At 47.0% G+C, this 22058-nt stretch overlaps 1 protein-coding gene across 1 annotated transcript in view; it reads left to right on the forward strand.

Annotated features, from left to right (window-relative positions):
* LOC142578674 (protocadherin Fat 3-like) overlaps positions 1–22058 on the forward strand; it is a 346841-nt gene that overhangs the window by 39569 nt on the left and 285214 nt on the right. Inside the window, exon 2 of the mRNA XM_075688141.1 lies at positions 21277–21480. Coding sequence (XP_075544256.1) covers positions 21357–21480 — 124 coding nt within the window. The 5' untranslated portion in view covers positions 21277–21356. The remainder of the gene's footprint in view (positions 1–21276; positions 21481–22058) is intronic.

The raw sequence follows: 22058 nt of genomic DNA on the forward strand, positions 1-22058 counted from the left end.
GCTGATCTGTTTGATATGTCCTGCGTTTCGTCCCCGTTTTTGGCAGCAAGAGAAACAAATGCGCCAACATTTACTTGTCTCATGCCAGCACCGACAGACAGCTTTCGTTCAAGAGGAGAAAGCCATAAATGAACAGCAGCGGTACAGTTAGTCAGTGTAGGCACGCGCACATTGCATTGGCTTACGTTCAAGGATTTTTTTTTCTTTCTGTCTTTGTTTGCTTCTTTCTTTCTTTTTTTTATTTTGAGCACCTCAGAAGAAAAACAGGATGAAGGACCGCGGGTACTTTCTCGATGCGCAAGGCCGAAGTGACCGCTCACAGCACACCAGTGAACGGGATGCTTCTGCCTCCAGGCACGGCTGCCAAAAATGATGCGGCGCGCCTCGCTTCGTTACGGCCGTTTCCGCTTCTCGCAACCCCTTTTATTCTCCTTCGACTTCGCGCCACATTCGTCGTCGTCAGCAGAGGGGGGCTATGAAGGCATGTAAGATGAAAAAGAAAGAAAGAGAAAAAGTGCGTAAAAATAACTAAGCAGTTAACGGAGAAACACGAACAAAAAACAAAGCAACCCTTAAATCTCGCCTCGGGGAAACTGCGAAGAAGCGCCGTTTTTGTTAAGCCTGAATCGCACAGCCACAATTCGAGGGCGCACTTTCAGGCCATGTCTCTTCCGGCATGACTTTCGCCGGCAGCCAACGCCCAAGTTCAGCCATAATGATGATGATGATGGGAAAAAAGAGCATAAAAGGAATCGAAAGAAGGACGGATTGCTTTCTGTTGCCGTTGTTATGTACGGTGGCCCCAGCGGGCCGAGGCGTGCAATTACTGGAGTGTGCCGCAGGAGTTGCTACATATACGTATAGTGCCTCGCAGGAAGTCTTAGCTCCATCCAGCCGCAGAGGTGAGCCAAGAGCAGATCAGCTTCGGTCTGTGCACGTTCGGTGTGGCACACGCTAGTGACTTCGTGTTTGTTTTGTACACAGCGGTCGTCGCAACTTATAAGCCCCTTAACGGTGAAAGGCTCCTATTTCTAACGCTCCGTCGCAATTCGCCTGTGTTGTACGAGTAAGCGCTTCGGGATGGCGGTCTTCGCAAAGTCAGGGGTGGAAAAGAAATGGATGTAAATTTCAGCTTTCATAAGGCAACAGCGCGATTTTTGTTTGTATTTTTTTTTCGCTGTGCAGCTTTATCAGAGACGCGCGCGTGCCAGTTACGTTTCTTTCTTTCGTCGTCAACAGTGAGTTCGCAACTACTGACACAGTTCTTTCTGTGTTCCAGTTTGACTCTAATAGTCGTCTTTGTTGCACTGCGTTGTTTTTATGCAACACGTGCTTGCAGGGAAGTAGCCGTCGCCCATGACGTGCGTTAACGTTCTTACACATTTATTATTAGCAAAACTGACCCCGGTGAAATATGTGTGCCTGCATCCATATCCTGTAGTCATCTCTCATCGGCGAACTGTGACATAACAAAAGAAAACGCGCTTTCTTTCCGAGCACACACAAAAGCGCTGGTGTTGCTACTCTGAACACACCGACTTTTCAGCGCAGGTCACATGAACTAAACTGACGTGGGACGGATAAGGAACAGCACTGAATGCTTCAAATTAAAGCGAGAGGTCACCTCATCAGGCCCAACGGAACGTTCCCTTGGAGAAGATAAAAAGGGGAGCGGTGCGTGTTATGGCAGTATGACAATTCAGAGGGATTAGAGCCGTAGATGATCAGTAAACAATTTTACCTCTTCATGTGGTCAGGTGACGTCAGGTGTACCGCAAGGCAGCTTGCTTGGGTTGTTACCCTTTCTTGTTTTTATTAACGATTTACCAGACAGCGTTTCATCCAGAATCATACTTTTCGCAGATGACTGCGTAATTTACCGTAAAATTTCTTCTGTAATTCATCAAGAGGCTTTTCAAACTGACCCTAACTCTGTAAGCGCTTGCTGCGATACTTGGTCAATGTCACTAAATCCCCCAGAGACTAAATTTATGTATTTTACTAATCGAACTACTAGGCTTCAAACTTCCTACGTATTAAACAACACTACCATTGAGCTTTCCACCGGTTATAAATACCTAGGGCTCCGTTTCTGCAGGGATCTTAGGCGGAAAAGCCACATTGAAACCATTTTAGCATCTGGTAACCGCTGTCTAGGCCTCATCAAACGCAGTCTAGCACACGCCTCACCCCACATTAGAAAACCAGCATACACCACATTAATTCGATCAAAGCTAGAGTACGCGTCGGCCTTGTGGAACCTTGAACAAGAGTACCTTATTAATGATATTAAAGCTCTGCAAAATCGTGCTACAAGATTTATTTTTTTCGGACTGTTCAAGAACAACTAGCGTCACACAGTTAAAACGATGTGCAGAACTCGAGAATTCTTTCAGTTCGTAGCAAAATAGCACGCTTAACACTCTATCGTCAACTTTATCACCACCCATTCCTTCATGTAGATTTCTTTTTTTTTTTTTTCATACCCCGTCCGCTATACTCCCTTGTCATGATAATCCTTTCAAACTAAAACGCGATTTTTGTCGCACATCCCGATACGCTCATTCTCTCATACCACGCACTACAACCGAGTGGAATAAGCTGTCATCTGACATTGCAACAGAGCTCGACTTTATTCAATTTCGGAAACTTGTTCGGTCGTATCTTATGCCCTGAATGTTCATCAACCATACTCGTACCCTTTTTATCGCTCCCCCTGTTTTCTCTTCTCTCGGTTATATATTTATACTTAGAGTTAAAAAAACATTCGTGGCACTAAATTTCAGTGTTTTGCATTGTATAACCACTGCATTGTTCTGCATTGCATAAAATGAAACTTTAACACAAGTTGGCCTTACAATTTTTTTTTTAGAATGTGAATGTTTTCCGCTTTTTTTTTACCTTGTATATTGTTGTCCCCTGTTAGATGTTACCTTACATGTTACCTAAGGGATATTACCTACGTAATATCTCTTAAGGTATACTGAAATAAAATAAATAAATAAATAAAACAGTACATCGAATAGGTTGAATGTTTTAGTTAGTTAGTTAGTTAGTTAGTTAGTTAGTTAGTTAGTTAGTTAGTTAGTTAGTTAGTTAGTTAGTTAGTTAGTTAGTTAGTTAGTTAGTTAGTTAGTTAGTTAGTTCTGGCATTATATGATGGGACGATAATTGCTCATGTTGAACAGAAGGCGGTCTTGACTTGGTACTGATTACCTGAGGTTTGACAATTAGTGCGCCATAGAAGCCCACGCTCCCGACGTCAGGTAGTCAAGACTACATCATGGCATGAAAGTAGCAAAAACTTGAAACGAGCGTACTAAAATGCACAAATTTACGTTCGCTTAAAGAAAAATTGGGTTTTGCGTGCGAAAACCACGATCCGATTATGAGGCACTTCGCAGTGGGGATTCCGGATTAATTTTGACCACCTGGGGTTCTTTAACGTGCACCTAAATCTAAGTACGCGACTGGTTTTGCAATTCATCCCCATCGGAATGCGGCCGCCGTGACAGGGATTTCATCCCGTGACCTCATGCTTATTTTAGTTGGTTTCGTGAACAAATGCACATAGCTTTCACATTATCCACTTAGCATGTGGAAATCGCGTGTATATGGGGCATCCGGAGTTGGCAGCTGTAAGTGAAGTTCATGGAAACATATCAGCCTCCCTGTACATGCCGTGGCGTAATGTTTGTCAGCAATGTACTAAGAGCTTAAAGTATTACGGAGCGCGGTTTATGCGAAGCAAGCTAAATTTCCACGAAGCTTGGGCAGTTGACTTTTGCGTATGCGCAACTGGTGCGTGTTATTTTACATAAAGTTTAATGCGACGTCAATTGCAGCTTTCAACTCAGTTACGCTCACGCCACCCGTCCGCTACGACTCAGTGCCAATGACGTCCCCCTGCTGAGCATGAGGTCATAGGTACGACTCCTGGTTGATTTGTCATTGCGCGGAGTGCGAAAGAGCGAATGCCGGTCCGGAGCCCTTCCCGATAGGCGTGCCTCATAGATAATTGCGAAACTTGTTAACCTCCCTGCCTTTCCCCATTCCTCTGTCTCTCTCTCTCTCTCCAGACGCTAAACGCTTTGTGTGTGTAAGTATATATATATATATATATATATATATATATATATATATATATATATATATATATATATATATATATATATATATATATATACTTACACCGCACTGTATAAGCAAAAAAAAAAATGTGTTTATCTGCTAAGGCGTGTCACGTAGTCACGTGCGTCCGCTCCAGTCCCCGTTCTGGTATCTCCAGCTCCGTGAGTTTTAATTGCAGCACACCCCCTTCCCCTGCCCCCACCCCACCCAAACCATCCTCCCTTTTCTGTAAAGACGGGAAAGTGCCACCTGTTCGATCAAGCATCTCAGGTGCGCCAAAATGCCGCTAGCACGTGAGACAAGGAAAATCGTTTATACGGAAAGGATAGTTCGAATACTACGCTGTGTCGTCAAAGTGATCTCTCACCGGATCGTTCCCTTCTGATAGGTTTCAAGGAAACCATTAAATACTAACACCGTCACGCCAACGACGCTGCTCGTTGATCTTGTTGTCTTTGTCTTCTTTTTGCTCTCTATTTGCGCTCGCCTGTTTGTTTCGCGATGACCTTTGTGCGATGACACGGCGTGCAGGCTGTAGCGTTGCATTATGTCTGCATAATTTATGCGACGCTGCTCACATTTCTAGCAGTAACCAGTGGCAAAGTAAGAGCAGAATACAATAGGGTCAACATGTCAACGAATCGCGCGGAAATACAAATCAGGTGGGCTTTCTTACAGACGGAATACTCGGACAGGGCTTGAGGAAAACAGCAAAAGCACAACGCAGAAGACAAGTAATATACATGGCCAAAGCTGCGTACCAAGTAATTTTGGTAATAGACTATACTAAACTGGTTGCGTAACGGAAATTCGGTACCTGTTCATCACCCCTGTTCGAGCTCGACACGCTGTTCTTGCGGAGAATTCCAGGAGGCTGCCCAGAACAGTGCTGCTATCGAGCTCAAGAAAGAAAGAGAGAAAGAAAGAAGAGAAATGAAATGAAAGCACGGCGGAGATCAGAAAGATGCACGTCCGGTTTCATACTCCAAACGGGTGGGGAAGATGATAAAGGAATGGAAGTAATAACGGAGATGAAGGGCACTATAGCAGCGCGGCATTCGTGGAGACGTACTGCGTAGCATCTACGATATGAACGGTCACCGACACCTGTGGACTTGAGAAACTGCACCAATGCTCGCGTTGCTCTCTGTGATAGCGAAGCGCGCCGCCGCGCGCGAGACAGCTTTCGCCACGCGTGCCTCGGACTGCGAAGCAGTCGCAAACTTGTCATGACAACCGCATTTCTGCGAGAGCATCGCAAACTTGTGGCCGAGTAGCGCGTCCTCGTTGTTGAAAACAAAAAAGCAGCGGCGGTCCTCAAAAGACGAGCAGGAACGCGCAAACACGCGCTACTTTCCTCATTACGGCATGAACCTGGAGATCCCGCATTCGCGACTTCTCGCATGCTCGAAAGGACGCTTGCAGCGGCAAAACCTAAAATGAATAACAGGTAGCAGCCGGAGCACTGAAAGAAGAAGAAGCTCAAAGAAGAATGAATAGCTAAATAAGGAACCCCGCCACAAAGACGGAGCAGATACGTGCTCTCCGAGCGTGTTGACTTGGCGGATTAGTTCCACCCCGCTGCAGCGCTCAGGCGCCGACTTTGAAATAAAGGCCGTCGCGAGGCGCGTTTCCTCGACTCGTACCCGAGGGCCGCTGACAAACAGAGGCTTACAACAGAGGGCCCGCGTTCCTTGTTCAAAAAAACTTGTCGCTGGCTGTCGCGGACTTTGAAATCGTGGCAGTAAAGCGGTTGTCACGTATTGCTGTGCGCGTGCGGGTCTTGTCAATGAAAAGGCCCTGCGAGTTCGCGACACACTCGCCTGTGTGCGCTGTGCCCGTGCAGCTTCGTTTCTCGAAGTTGCTCGTTCTGATGTGATACGGCGTTCAATGGATTTTTTTTAAATTTGAATCTTGATTGAATGCTGAAAAAAATAAAGCAGGGAAGGGAGGGAAGGGCGGTGGTGAAAAGAAAGGGAGCTGCTCGGAAGTAGTGCTTAAAGGGAGCGAACATAGTATAGCATCATATACACGGAAGTGCAGGCAAAGAGCGTAGTCGCATTGTTTACGAGAGGCCAGGGGTCGAATTCACGAAGCTTCTCGTTCGTATAGAAAGTGTTTGGCGCAGTTCGTAAGAATTTCGCAAGAGACCACAGTCGACCCAGCAAAATATACTTTTGGAACACAAACCGGCGAAGCACGCATGCCTTATTTTATTTATTTATTTATTTATTTCTCATGATTATTAAATGATTATTTCTAATGATTATTTATTTAAGATTTATGTATAATCTTAAGGCCCTTTCCGTACACTTAAATGTCAGATGCCCATCGCGGGACGATGATCTTGGGGTGCGCATAAACTGAGGAGCAGCTCGGTCACTGGCACCGCTTACGATGAAGAAAAGAAACAATATCTTGTGCCTCGCTTGGGTAACCACCACCATTTTTTTTCTAACGCGATAGCGTTAAGGAGCCCGTGTCGCAAAAAATTAGGCGTCCGGCGTCGCCTCGACAAAAGAATTTCGAACCAAATTCCGAACCACGCATACCCCACCACTTCTCTACCACCAAAGTTGCTCATACCTTGTCTTTCATTCTTTACAAAGGTATTTCTCGGAATTTTGAGAACGGCAGCCCACAAACAAATGTAATGGGAAAAACACCGACAGCGCATGTCCTTTATGTTAGCTCTTCTCAGACTGAATATAGTGCGAAACAATAACAGGAGATCGACCCGCGCAAGAGGCCGCGTTTCTACCAGAAAGCTCGCCTTCGTGCATAACGTTTGCAGCCAGCGTTTCCCGGTAAACGTTGTGGTTACATAAGCTGCAGTTGCCGGGAAGCATGAAAAGAAGTAAGGGATCTTTGAACGCTGTCGCGTTACACTCTTATAGGTGAAGCTTAAGCGTCTTCCAAATTTTCTTAAATACGTGCGTAAGAAACGCTGTCATCAGGGCAAAGCTTCGATCTAGTAAAGACGGCGCCGGCAGCATAGCTCGAACCGTTTTATGCACATGCTATAGATGCTGGTTCATTTCGTTGCTCAGCGTGCCATCCTTGCGCAGGGGCCATGCTAATCTGTGATTCGTGCAACTGTGAAGAGACGATCGAGCAGGAGTTGTGTTTTTGCAATCTCTATGACAACGAACACGACGTTCTTCAGAGGGTGTTAAACCAATTAGATAACAGAACATTTTCAGAGAGTAACATTCTCGGATCATGGCTTACAAAGCGACGCGGGCACTGCTACGTTTCATGAAAGCGACTGGCAACATTGACCGATTATAGGCGTGAAGTTACCGACATCCATACCTACTCACACCGATAGTACCTTCTTCCCACCGTTTCCTTCCTTTTCTTCCCATAAGCCCCTTCCCTTGTGTAGGGTAGCAAACCGTACGTGCGTCTGGTTGACCTCCCTACCTTTCCTTCCTTCTTTTTCATCCTCCTCCTCCTCGTTGCACTATAACTTATCGCTGTTAGATTTCATAAGTTGCCGCGGATGTTATATATATATATATATATATATATATATATATATATATATATATATATATATATATATATATATATATATATTATTTGCAGACAGCTTCCGGACAAAAGGGGCCCAATGAGGGACATTCTTCAAAGCAAGTTCTTCAATGCTGATGCTGACAGAGAAGAATCTACACATAATTTCTCTTCATTTCTTTTTCCTTTCTTTCTTTTGCGAAGCAAGTTGTCGATTTCTATCTTTTTCCTATCTCGTTTCTTTTTTCGTACGACTCGCGGGAAGGAAGAAGCACCAGACAAATGACACGTTCGAGCATCAACGATGGCATGTACTAACGCCGGAGACAATCTCTCCAATAAACCCGCGAACATCTCCAGACCCTCTTTGGCGACAACTATGGGGAAGGGAGGGGGGACGAAAAAAAGGCGCAATAAAAGCGAGACTCGCGGCAGCTCTCGCTCGGGAAATCTGCAAGTCTGCACTGCAGGGCACGTCAGGCGGCCGGCTTTCCCGCAGTCTTCTCTCGAGCGACAGACCAGGGTAATTCCGCGCCAACACGACAGCCCCACAACAGTCTCACTGAAGCGGGAAAATGGCAGCCACGATGAACGGCGCTTGGCTCTGTTCTTAATGTTCCCCGCAGCAGACAAATGAATCGCTTAAATTGCGGTCGGAGGGGAGTCGGAGAGAACTTGCGAGTAGAGAACGTGCAAATCAAAGGCGAGAACCGAGCACTCGCGCAAAGCAGTAAGTGGGAGAAGCGGCTAAAAAGAAAAAAAAAAAGCCGAAAGCGAGCAGTCCCAAAAATGGGGGTGTTTCACGGAGAACTAGAAAGCCCTTACACGCAGGGCCGAATGCAAAACCAACATTTAAATTAGAAAGACGGCCTTTAAATCCCCGTTTTTCAGGTTTCGGAGGTGGCACGCAGAGACATTTGGTAATATCAGAAGACGCGGGGGAGGCGGGTGTAGGGAGAGATGCGTTAGAAGATACCACTCTTGCGAAGAAGATGTCAGTGGAGGCGGCACTTTGCGGAAGCATTTCTTCCAAGAAGCCGAGGGTCGATCTCATCAACTCCACAACGCTATTAGGAGGACCTACTCGTGTCACATTATTTCCTTTTGTACCACCCCTCACCGAATTCTTTCTTTTTTTTTTTTCAAGGAAAGCATTCTTTAATCATTCGCGGAATAATCTTAGCACAATTATGCGACAGCTTGGAAGGCGCCATTCCAGTTACCATTTCGCAGTCACTTTCTCATCTTAATCTACGAGTGGCATCAAAGTAGTTCATTCCTTTTCTCTTTTTTGCTGCGCAAAGCCGTAATGTCCTGGGCCATCGAGCTTCAACGTAATTAACGTTGGTAGTGGAAAGCTGTTGTGCAATAGTGCAATGTGACGTGCATTATAAAGCGTCTTCACGGACAGGGAAAGGGAGGTACGGAAACAAGATTTGGCAATTCTCGGCAGCAGTGCGTCGCCGTCATATCCTCCAAAAGGACTGTCTGCGACGAGTAACAGCATTCGCTTCTCAAGTAACGTTTGTTCAAGCACGAAACCGTTCTTTTCACTCGCTTACGTGTTCGAATACTGCCCAGCCCTGAGCATCATTCATCTCTATTCGTCGCAACCTTTCATCGTTGTAAGTAGAAGCGTATTTCACTCGTGAGGTGCACATTGAATCATTCATTAAACTTTATTTGCCGGAAGGCGTCGGACTGGATGTGCTCGGGGCCCCTCAGTCCAGCACTCCGGTGGCCTTCGCTGCCGGCCGGATCAGATGGATGAGGGCTATTTGCTCTCCTTGATTCGAGCTGGCGAGTGCACGGTAAGGCCCACTGCGCCTTATTGAGAGCGTGTATGTGGAGGTGTTCGCATACCTCGACGGGTTTCTCGGGGCAGTCCCATGAGATAGGCAACAGAGTTGGCTTGCCACCACACCAAGGGCACTCGGATTTGTATGTTTCGGGCAACATGCTGTTGAGTAAGTTAAGATTGGGGAATGCGTTGGTTTGTATTTTACGGAGATCGTTGGCGTCCGTAGTTTCGAGTGATTTGTGAGGGGCACCGAATGTCTGACGGGAGAATCTCTGGTATGTGAGGATGTCTCTGCTAGAATCCATTAGCATGCACGAAGTTTTCCAAGCAGCATATCTATGTCACCTCGCTATAGGTTCCCGATAGCTGGTGCGAACGTATTCTGCAGTTGGCAGTGCTATATATATATATATATATATATATATATATATATATATATATATATATATATATATATATATATATATATATTCGCTCAATTTGACATCCCGATGAAACAGAAACACAATTAGCACAGGCGTCAGCAAACAAATGAATTTCTACTTTCCCGACTGTTGTCCCTCTCGCCACAGTCTGACTCATGAATCGGGCCTTGATCGGGGCATGAGTTTATTATTGTATTTTATCGGCGTACTTATCCTATACGGATCCGCTTGGAAGAGCCGTATATAGGGCATCCGCAGAGGCTTGCGGCTGCTAAAAGCGAGTTATAAAGGTCAATTGGGAAGCAGGCTCGATGGTGAGGTTCAAAACCGCGCCTACACAGAGGCCAACGGCGCCGCCAGCAAGCCCGGGCGACGGCTGCCCAAGAGAACTTGCGCCACAGCGCACGCGTTTCTCGCGAATACCGGGGCCAGCGGAGCCTTGAAGGAGCCCTAGGTGGCCTTCGTCGTCCACCGGCGGTCACTCCGCAGTCGTGGTCAAACGGTAGCGCGCCTCCGGTACCGCCTGCTCCTCCTCCTCGCGAAGCCGGATTTTCCACGAACAGCTCTTCCCACGCTGCGCCGGCGACAACGCGGCGAGGCGTCGTCGGGCCTCCTTGAAACACAGGCGTTGTCGTAACGCTTCTCTCCCGCACTGGAAGGCACTCGGACGGAATGAAGAGATCGGAATTCCAGTCGCATCCGCATCGTTCCACCACCACCGCCGCCTGTGCGCGCGGTGGCACCGAACGTCGTTCAGGTGCAGCTCGCGGCGTAAAAAAAATCGAGGCCGCCCGGCGCGCAAGTTGACTCTTTCGACGCGACGAGGTACGCAGTTTGCTTGCTCACGTGCTGGCTGCCTGCCGCTGAAGGCGGCGTAGGCATGCAACAGCAGCACCGAATCGCCCCGAGCCCTTGATCTCGCTTCAGGAAGAGCGAGGGGGTGGAGGAAAAGCGAAGCCGTTGCGCTTGGAAAAGACGCGCGTAACAATTTTAAGCACGCGCTCCGCAGCTCGGACAGCACCTCGCAGGTGCATTGAGCGAAGCGAAACGCGCAACGAACTTTCGAAATCAACATCATGTACCGAGCGGCTAGTTCCTTGCTCGAACGTGTCCCCCCCCCCCCCCCCTTTTGGTTTAGCTAGACCGCGCGTTTCGCTTTACCCTCGCTGCCACTGAGCCTCTTTTTTATCATTTTCTTTTTTTTAACCTTTCATCAGAGTACTGCGCAGCTTCGGCTCTCGAGGCCAAATTTCATAAGAAATGGATGGGTCCTGGAAGTCTTGCGTTTTGCACGAATGAAATAGTGAGAGAGAGAGCATATGAACTGGCTCACCGACTCAAGAGTTCTGAAAGTCCTTAACCCAAATATTTTATCCAGTGTGAAATGTTGATAACTTTCCTACACCATACCTGCCCCCCCGATGTAGGCTCTAATGCACGTTTGGAAGTTTTTCATGTCGTATTGGTGCAACATTTTTCACCCTCACTTATCGGGCATCTTCATGGAAGAAAAATATTCTTAATTTGAACTAATAACATAACAGTGTTAGCGGAGTAACGAGTAGCTCGCTTAACGGTTACTTTACTAGATCACTTCCTATATCAGACAAGGTTGCATCAACATCTTTCTTATATGAATTGCATTGGACAACTATTCGAAGGAAACATTACGAAACAACTGAAAGGAATGGTTCAAGTTATGGTCACTTAGAATTGTCGCTTATACGTCTAGCTTGAACCAAACTATGCAGGACATGCTAATGCAACTCCTATCGCAGCAACGCCCCGCTGGGTAGGCTCGTCGAATAGACAAAAACGCGTCATCTGCGGTTGATGTACATCATGCATATATAGTTGACTACTCGCCTATGCTATACAGAAGCGATCATCGGTCCAAAACTGTATCCCTACTATTCAAATTCAGCTGTATACATAAAACACAGCATCGGCTCATCCCAGAGGCCGTGCGCGATTCCTCACTTATTCTACCACAGTGACTCGCCTGTCTCGGGTAGTCAGTGATACCTCACACGGTAAATGAATAGACAAGCGAGGCGATCCCTACTGCAAGTGTATTACCGTCCTCAAAACACACTGGAAGCCATCGAATATGTATGGCGGAATTATTGCCGTGTTCTTCCGTTCTTTCCCCCTTTATTTCTCTATAACGCTTTCGGTTTCCTTACTTTTCGTGCGATGTTCGAACACTCACCACTTTCGCGGACAAGCTGATGCCTCTTCGGTCGGAAGTCTGCTGGTCTTGCCCAACTACAAACGCCGAAGCCATCGACCTCGATCGCAACGCAGCCCGCACGCGCGCGTGCGGTTCTTCGTTCTTCCCTGCGGCGTTCTATTCCCCTCTCTTCTCGAGTCCGACAGTGGTCGATGCCGCAGCATTGCGCCATTTAGACACAAAAAAGAAGAGCGACTCGGCTGGCGAGCAGATGCTTCGCTTTTTATCGCGGCTCTGAGGTGTGTCCTAGAAGAAATCGCCCCGCGCGTCCTTTTGTGTCTAATGTTGCGTGCACGGCGGCTCGTTTGGAGGCGCCGCCGGCGCACGCCTGCTCCGCCATCGCCGCGTCTTCAAAAGTTTTTTTTTTTTTTTTTTCTCGGGCAGACGTGATTCCGCTCTTGTTGACTGCTACTTCTTCGGGGCTTGCCCGATCTCATTCTATATTTCGTGTCTATCTTTCTTTATTTATTTCTTGCCCTCGCCTCTCTGTTCTTTCCTTCTGTTCACCTTGCGCTGATCTTCATGTCAAAAAAGGAGAGAGAAGAAAAATGAAACGATAGGAAAGAATACGAGAGGAGCGCACCGGGAGGTGAGTCGAAACAAAATTAAGGCTGTGAGAGCTCGCCAACTTGTTGGGAGAAGGTCGCGCGCAGGTGGAGTTCCTCCTATTCGTCGAGCCGCACGCGCACTATATAGTAGCACTGGGCTACAACGGCGGCCGATGGAGGAAATGCCCCGGGACGGGGTATTTCATTGTGCGTCCGCGCATTCCGTGGCTGCTCCTTTCTTTCCTTTTCTTTTCTTTTATGTTTCTTTTTTTTTGGGGGGGGGGGGGGCACGCGCACTGTGAATGGCAGGACCCGCACGGGGCTAGTAGGTTAACGGTTTCCGAAACTAGGTGCTTCTTCGTTCTCGGAAGCTCCTCCTCGTCGTGGGAAGCTCGCCACCGCGCACCCCTTCAAGGACGACGCGGCGGGAGGCTCCACGGCGGTCACTCATACACTTAGCGCGCATGAAGTCAGTGCCTCTAAAGGAAAGGAGGAAAACACAGGGCAACGCATAAGCAATGTAACACCCATAAATACTACCATCTTGCAAGAGCGCTGCATTACGCGTGTGTTACCCCATTCCAAAAGGAAACCTAACGCAAAGAAAAAAAAAATTACGGGGTCTCTTAAGATCTCTCTTAAGAGGTGAACGGCGAAAGCCTACTCTTCCTCCTCTTATCATTCGCCTCTTCCTCTTTGCCTCTTCTCTTTCTCTTCTTGCTTTTAGTCATTACTGCTCACTACTAAGCATTTTTAGTTACTTGTAATCAATTGTGGTCATTACAGGCCGTCGTTAGACGTGTTTGTAATATCATAGTCATTAGTAGTCATTACAAGTCATTTGAGTCATTATTACTCATTACTGGCCATTACTAAACACTTTTAGTCATTTCTAATGAATTGTAGTCGTTTCAATTCGACCTTCGACATATTGGTCATTTCGTAATCAGTACTAGTCATTACAGGTCATTTCAGTCATTATTAGTCATTAGTGCTTACTACTAAGCATTTTTAGTCATGTGTGATCAAGTGTGGTCATTACAAGCCGTCGTTAGCCATGTTGGTCATATCATAGTCATTAGTAGTTATTTCAAATCATTTCAGTCATTATTCATTACTGGTCATTACTAAGCACGTTTAGTCATTTCTAATCAATTGTAGTCGTTACGATTCCGCGTTAGACATATTGGTCATTTCGTAGTCATTAGTAGTCATTACAAGTCATTTCAGCGATTATTAGTCATTACTAGATATTTCTAGTCATTTCTAAGCAATTGTGGTCATTACAAACCATCGTTAGACATATCGGTCATTTCGGCGTCATTAGTAGTCATTATTAGTCATTACTAGTCGTTATTGACATCTACCAATATTTATCACAATGTTATCATTCACTAAATGTCACTATCAATCATTTTTCATTCTTCAAGCTGTCTTTAATCTGTCTTCATATGGCGTGATGACGCTTTGGCTGACACTCCGGCGGTCAGGTATGCTGACACAAACTTCCCCATGAGCCTAGAAAGGCTTTCGCCTTAAAAAGAAAAATAAAGCCCGGGTATATCAAACCCGTCCGCTGCGGAGGTCTCCATTTACGAGCGTGAGTTCGCGTTCTTTAAATATTCTACAACCGAGCAGAGTCGACTGGGTCTCGGTTGGCATTGGACGTCAGGAAAGTGCGAATAAAGTCGAGCAAAAAAGAGGCGTGGCATGTGTGACAGAAGCAAAGGGACGGTACGATTAGCACTACGCGACTTCCGCTGGCACCGCGGGGCTGCCAGCCGCTCCTGACGGCGAGTACACTTTCATATATATATCTCTGCATTTCCACAAGCTGTTTACCATCTGCAAGCACATCAAGGTATGCATCGACAGGCTAATTTATTGAACATTACTTTTCATTCGCAAACATGAATGACCAAGTAGCTCAGAAGAAGAAAACGACGGAGTTGTGCGACCTAGCAGAAACACAACCTAAATTCTATAACGAAGCAGAGTGCAATGAGGTTGCGATGTTTGTTATAGTCTCGAAGGATTAACCCGGCGAACATTACCTCCACCGCATCTATAGTCGGAATAAAAGCTTCACGCGTAAAATAACGTGCATCCATGCTAGCTACGCGTCGCCTGTTAGGGTCTCATAAAGCTGACATTTTTACGTCGGTGACCACCCATCACCTCCTTTCCTCTGCCCAGACAGAGATGACTATGCTTCTGGCTACTACTACGAAAACAACTTTGGTTTCATATACCTTAAAAAATACTGGCTTTAAAGTGGCAATAGTGCTTACAATATTACATACGAAGGTAATCATGATAACGAAAATTTATTTTTATCATTTTTGAAAGCCCAAGCGCGCGCGTATTATAGTGCAAATGCTTGGAGCGCTCACAAAAATGGATCGACTCTGCACAGAAGAAGCATCAAGAGGAAACAGGCCGAGAAAACGTTTCAAAAGAATCCCAAAGATCTGTCCTGTGAAAGCTTTTGATCCGCTCGTTGCATAAACACTCACTGTCGCAACCAACTCATATTATATGCCTTTCGAGTGGCGCTGCCACCGCAATGCCTGGCATGCCGGTGTACGGAATGAGCAGTGAATTTTTTTTTTAAAAATGAAGAAAAAGAAAATGCGATAATTATGCAGTTTTTGCCCGAGCCTGCCTAAATGAGGCGGATTGCTAAATATTTTCTGTTCGCTAAAGCGATTCTTCCTATTCAGAAACAACTCTTGCTTCTGCATACGTTCGGATTGGATAAAAAAAATTCCTTTGGTCTATACAACTGCTTCTTCACGTGTATGCGGCGAGCAAAAAAAAAATGAAAGAAAAAACTAATTCACGTCCCACATGGGTGGACAGCATATATAAATAGCTCTGCGCGCGCGCGCGACCAAAGGGACAATATGCCATTAGCGTTAGCACGCGTTGGGGCTTATATCACTTTCGTTGAATGTGCACCGGCAGTGGAAAGACAAGATACAGGCCGTTATTGAAAAGAAACAACAACGCAGCAACGCGCCGCACAGCGCTCGCTTCATCGCTCTTCGCCCATTGTGGACGCAGCCTGGATTGTCTTGCGCCAAGCCTGCGTGTCGTTACACTTTTGTGGCGCATTCTGCCGTACCATCAGTTCTTCTCTTGGCCCAGCGCCTGATTATTCACCGCGTTTGACGTCATCTAAGGGAGCGCTCTCTTTTCTATTGAGCGCGCACGCACCTTCGTTATAAAAGCAACGACCCGGGGACTACCGTACACCCTCCCCCTCTACTATGCAGTGCGTGCTTACATACGCGTGTTCGGCGCAAAGAACGTGGTAATTTGCATCTTTATCCCGTGCCGGCTCGGCCATGCCGCAGTTTTAGAGAGTCATTGATGCAGGCGCTTTTGTGGTTGTCGCGTAATATAATAACAGTACACAAAAAAAGAATAAGAAAAAGAAAGCATGCAGCCGGGCGCGCACACGGCTTCCGCGAAATCACTCGTGTCCCCCACGAGCAGCAGCAACTTTTATCGAAGCAAGTGGGACGGAACTGCAGCCCGGTGGTCATTAGGCGAATAAAGCAGACTGTATGAGGCAAATTAAATAAGCGCGAAGAGGTATTACCTCGCCCGCATATCCGACTTTTAAATGGGCAAAATGGCTCGCATATGGTGCAGCGAACATAGAGACCGGCCTAACGCATCAGCTAGCGAAACCGCGCGGCTTTGTCTCGCGAAATTAATTCTACTTACAGCGGTTTGCTCTGCGCATTATGTTCTCTGGAACGGAAGAGGAAAAAAAAGAGTTTACGATTTAGAAGTACTGACTGTTGGGCGTGTTTTGGTAATCCGTACTCAAGCAAGAATGGCGCAAGCGAACGAGGACAAAATAGAAAACACGGACGAGCGCAGACTACCAACAATGGTTTATGATGGATAAACCATTGTTGGTAGTCTGCGCTCGTCCGTGCTTTCTTTCTCGCCCTGTTCGTTTGCGCCATTCTTGCTTGAATAAGTTTACGATGCCCGTTCGTTCTCCTATTGTTCGTTTCACGTATTATTATGACTTTTATTTTGCTTTCCGTTGCTTCCGATTTCAAACGAAAAGCGCCCGAAGCTCTTTAGACGGTGGGGAGGGGCTAGGGAACTCAAAAAATTTAGCGTAACGAGCGTTTTAGTACGGCCGTTATTTTTTCGCAACGACGTTATTCGCATATTATATCGCACCTTGTGTAGCTGACGCAATTTTCCTTTGTGGTACAGGCGCAGTTCAAACACCACAATACTCGAATATATTCAATAGACCGCTTGTGTCTACGTTTCTGCCGTGAAGCACAGTGTAATATAATGACAATCTTGGAGCCGGTGCTTGGCAATGAAAGTATTTCTAAAGTCACGCAGGGTGCCACAAATCGCAGAACGTACACACCAACATGGCAGGGTTTTCTCTGTTATCATGCATTCCAGGGAGAACCCTCGCAAAGTGTTACACAAGCACTGAAGAAGGGATTAGAATTGTTCTAGAGGGCAGTGACAACCGAAAAAAAAAAAGTCACATTTCGCATAGGCCTTTGTACCAGTAAATGGAATCCGAAAAACTTCTAAAAGTAAATGGGATCCGAAAGTCATTGCTAACTGCGGCGCCGCACGTCAACTATATCAAGACACTAATGGCCTCTGAGCAACGTTCGACAATTCTACGCACTGGCAGGCGCTGGCGGATTTATTGATGTGAGCGCGAGGAATAGAGAGTTTTAGAATAGGGGTCCCAAACGTTTTGGTGCCCCAAAGAAATAGCGTCGAAGCCACTGCGCATGCGCGAGATGCAAACTGCGTTTGGGTTTTGCGTTGGGAACGCTATTTCACCGATTTAGCGAGAGCCCAAATAGCGGCCCCAAACGCTTTGCGTCAGCAAACATGGCGGCACCCATCGAAGCGACGGCTCTAACCTAGCACCAAACTGTGTTCGATTCGTGGTAACGCGTGAAGTTCGCAAGCTAGGAGAAGTGACTGCAGTTATCGCTTTCTCTCAACTAGCGTGTGTTATAAGATTGATTCATTAGACGCAGCTGATTCCGAATTCGATTGTGGAATTTACGCCTCGTAGGGTTAACACGGCTGCGCTTGGCTGGTTAAAACACGTAAAGTTGGTTTGCTCAAAACTAAGCGCAACTAATTGTTTGCTGCTTACATAATAACCTCTAAATTGTAATTAAACGCGAATACACGAAAGTCAAAATTACTATATTCCTATCATAGAATGGTATATATTATTTAATTTTTCTAATAGCTTTTCTTTGACGCCTTAGTGGCGCTGTCAGCGCAAGACGCTATCCGCAAACCGCAAAGCCCTATTCTAAAACTCTTCACTCCTGTGTGCCCCGACGCTAACACCCGCAAAGCTCCTTGGGGCCCCAAACTATTGGGGCCCCTATTCTAAAGCTCTCTAATGACTGCGGTAGTCGAAAAATTGCAACCCGCAAGCAGACATTAAAAAAGGCCCGTGGTCCGTGGTCGCATAAACCACCATATCACTGACCTTCAATAACTTAGGCCATGCGGTCCACCTCAGCAGATGTATGCATATGCAGCAATATCACTCTCAGGCGCCACCCTTCGGCTACATGCCAACGCGCGTCAAGCGTGGAAACGCAAGACGCTTTCGCCGTTCGTCCCATTCTCGCGGAGGTTAGGGGACGCGCTCCACGGAATCGGGTCGCTCCAGTGGCACCGACGCTGCTCGCCTAGCAGCCCTTTCACCCTTGCACACCGCGGCCGCTCCAGCGACAGTTGTCTCGCGATCGCGTGCGCTGGCTTCGCGCGTGCGCTGCACTCGAGGGGGGGGGGGGGGGGGGGAGCCGCATTTCTCGCCCCCGAAACACTTCTTACGAAACGCGCTCGGCGCCGTCACCTCTATTCTTGGGAACCCATTACGACGCTCGTCGACGTAGAAAGTAGGGCTTTCTAGCTGGGCGCCTGGCGCGCATTTAATTTCCACTCTCGGACAGTGGCGCGGCACCGCCTATTGTCTTCGCGATACACTATATACTCTTTCTTTTCCTCTGCTTTTCTCAGTATCTCTCTCTTTTGGTGAAGCTGTGACATCTCCTCTGCGAGACTGCGTTATGTAAGAGGCAGCACTGGAGCAAGGTCGACCCATCTTGGTGGTCTAGTTTTCTGCGCGTCTCATTTTTTCTCTCTCTCTCCCCTTTTTTCCCTCCTTATGTGCGTTATTTTCATCCAACTTTTCCTTCATATCGCGGCTGTTGAAGTGAGTGCTCTGCCTCCTCCCTCTCCTCATCGTTCCCTTCTGCAACGTCCGCGCCTTGACGCCACGAGGCAGAGAAGGCCTCGTTACGAGGTGCTTTCTTTCGCGGCACAGCACTATAATGGCGCGCACTGCAGACCGAGCAGTGCGACTGTGAATCCAACCGAGAAGCGAAACTGTGGACGACGACGTGCTCACGTTTCCCATGGGCATCGCGGTGGGTCACCGTCGTCATTCCGACGCGGCGGCGTATATTTCATTCGCTCTTCTTCTTTTCTGGAGCTGCTAACGTGGCAAAACAACAGCCTTTCTCCCTCCTTTCTTTCTTTCTCCGTAGTCCTATGTGTCCTTTGTCGTATCGTTTCGGAGCGGGATTCGTGTTTTGCATTTGACGCTGTTGCTCTTCACGGAACACTATGAAGACCTTATTAAAGATGGCGCCCATTCTCGCGCTGTGCTTATATATATATTTTCCTCCCCAATTTCCACTAAGACTGGTCACTCACATTCTGTATGCCCTAATTAATTTGTTAGGATTGTGTGACGCAACCGTGCTTGCGAAAAGAAGAAAAATAACTGATAGGGATAAATTACGATATATGTTTGGTGGCTACATTTACAGATGCGCTAGAGCTAGGGGGCAATAAACTATGATAGAAAAAAAGGGGGAGGGGGCGAATAAAGACTTTGCCATCAGCTAAATCGTGTAGCAATCAGCATTCTAATGCTCCCTACTTGGCGCTGGCATGGCGATAATGATTAGTCATAGCAGCTTGCCTCCAAGTAGTCTTTCACGACTCTCCCATACAGAAAATTCAACCCCGCCAGAAAATTTACTCAACGTGCATATGTTTGACCAGATCTGTTCACCCGGTCCGCTTTGCCCCAAGTTTAATCCTGCAATTAAAATAAACCAGGTGCGAAACGTAATGCTAGACCGCGCCGCCGCCATGTGGTAAAGCCGTAGTAAGGACGAAGTTTAAATGCGACCGCTCCCCGGTGTCGCAGTAAATCCGGCGTCGGCGTCCCGCCGTCTTTTCGCGAAAAATCATTCCGAGCAGCGCATACTCTATACGGCACCAAAGTGTTGTTCATACCTTGACTCACGTCTTCCTTTCTTTTTTTTTTTTTACGAAGTTATTCCCGGGAATATTGAGAATGGCAGCCCACAAACAAATGTCACGAAACAAAACCCCTAGAAGAGCACCCCTTTTATGTTAAATCTTTTCAGACTGAAATATCAAAAGTGCGCAACAATAACAGAAGATCGGCCCATGCAAGACACCGCGCTTCTACCATAAAGCTCGCCTTTGTGCATATATTTCACCGCCAGTGTTTCCCGGTAAACATTACGGTTACATAAGCTGCAGTTGCCCGGAAGCGTGAAAAGCTGTCATGGATCTGAAAATGCTGTCGTGTTCCACTCTTAAAGACAAAGCTTAAGCATCCTCCAATTTTTTTTACTTAGAAGAGTTCACTTCGAAGAGTTCACTTCGAAGAGTTCTCAGAAGAGTTCAGTCTGATAGGCAGCCTCGCAGGGCAAGGCGCCACGCGTTGCCAGCTGTATAACGTGCGTCACGGCTCGGGAATATTTTCTAGCCGAACTGGATGCCGCGGCTGAGTAAAAATAAAATTCTATGAGGAAAACATGGCTCATTTACTGAAATACTAAAGTCTACTGTATGATTAAACACTTTCCAGTATTCAAATAATGATTCGTCAATACGGGTTATACCGCTAAGTCTTTTCTTTCTCTTTTTTTGGTCAAAGTTCCTCTTGAGAAAGCATATGCCTTGTAACGACATATCGCCTGCAATAATGAAATTTGTGTATATTCATATTATTCTTATGTTGTTGGGAGGTTACCGCAAGGAACACACTACACGAGACTTGAACAAGGGGGAAACACGAAGTGTTTTTTTTTTTTTTTTGCTTAAATTTGTATTTCGCGTTAAGAGAGAAATGTTCGCGCTGCGCATGATTCATATGGTAAGTTCTTCTATTGCATGCAGGATGTCAATTGTAAGTGCACTTATTTATAAGGCATTTCGTTGCCTTCCATACAAAAAATGTGCCTTAAGGGAACTAATATTACGCAGGTGGTAAAGCTCGCTCTTGGATCGAAAAAGAAAAGAAAACCACATCACACTTGCTAATTTCTCTCTTGGCCAAACAGGCCCTCGCTTTTGAACTTTGTGCTGTTTCATTCCAGCAAATAATACAGAAAGTGTACATTTTTAGTAGACGCAATGCTTCTTCAATCAGAGCGAGCTTTCGGAGAACGTGGACTTCGCCTCTTCGAAAGCGAAACCAAAACAAGATGGCTCTGACATTCGTGTCGCTCTCCCCCCCCATCCCCCTTTGTCTTGCAGAGTGCCGTGCAGCGCCCACGATGGCCACCTGAGTGCGCCAGCGGAGAGCTCCAACCGCTACCAGCACCGAGCCCGCCGCAATGGCGGCAGCGTCGCCCCAAGTACCGCGCTGTTTGCGCATGCATAACCGGAGGACACTCTGGAGGTGGCTACTCGCCTCCTTCGCACTCGCGCTTTCCTATGCGCCAGGGGTCCACTCCCAGTGTGAGTACCACTTCCTCGCTCATAACTGCGGTCCTCGCGAAGCGATGCGCTCTTCTCGCGACACCTATTTTCTATAGAGAGGCCATAACACTTCCCGATAGTTCAATGCCGTGCGACCACCCTGAGATAGGGCTCCCGACGTCGCAGATGGCGCCTAATGCTTCGCCTCTACTCCGTCTAGTCCACGACGAAACGCTCCACAGCGTGGAGCTATAACAACCTCTATACACTCGTTGTGCAGGGTTCGTCGGGCCGATCTAGTGAACAATTAATTAATAAACGCCTGTTCGAAAAGGCGCCTATAGCTATACGCGAGATCGCGACTTCAGCTTCCCCAGTGAACCGGCGCGTAGGTCCTCCCGCTGACAATCTATTTCCTGGCATACAGCTCCACAGTGTCACCTGTATGCTCGGAACACATGGATACAGCGGTGGCAGTGAGACAGCGAAGGAAGGATTGGATACAGGGGTTTAACGGAAATAACTTCCAGTTTGCTATATGCACAGAGTGAGTGCATGGATGTAGTGCATGGATGCACGAACGGAGTGGCAAGAGAGAAAGACTTGCTGTCTATCTG

The sequence above is a fragment of the Dermacentor variabilis genome, chromosome 1 (genome assembly GCF_050947875.1).
Source record: "Dermacentor variabilis isolate Ectoservices chromosome 1, ASM5094787v1, whole genome shotgun sequence".
Taxonomy (NCBI): Eukaryota; Metazoa; Arthropoda; class Arachnida; order Ixodida; family Ixodidae; genus Dermacentor; species Dermacentor variabilis.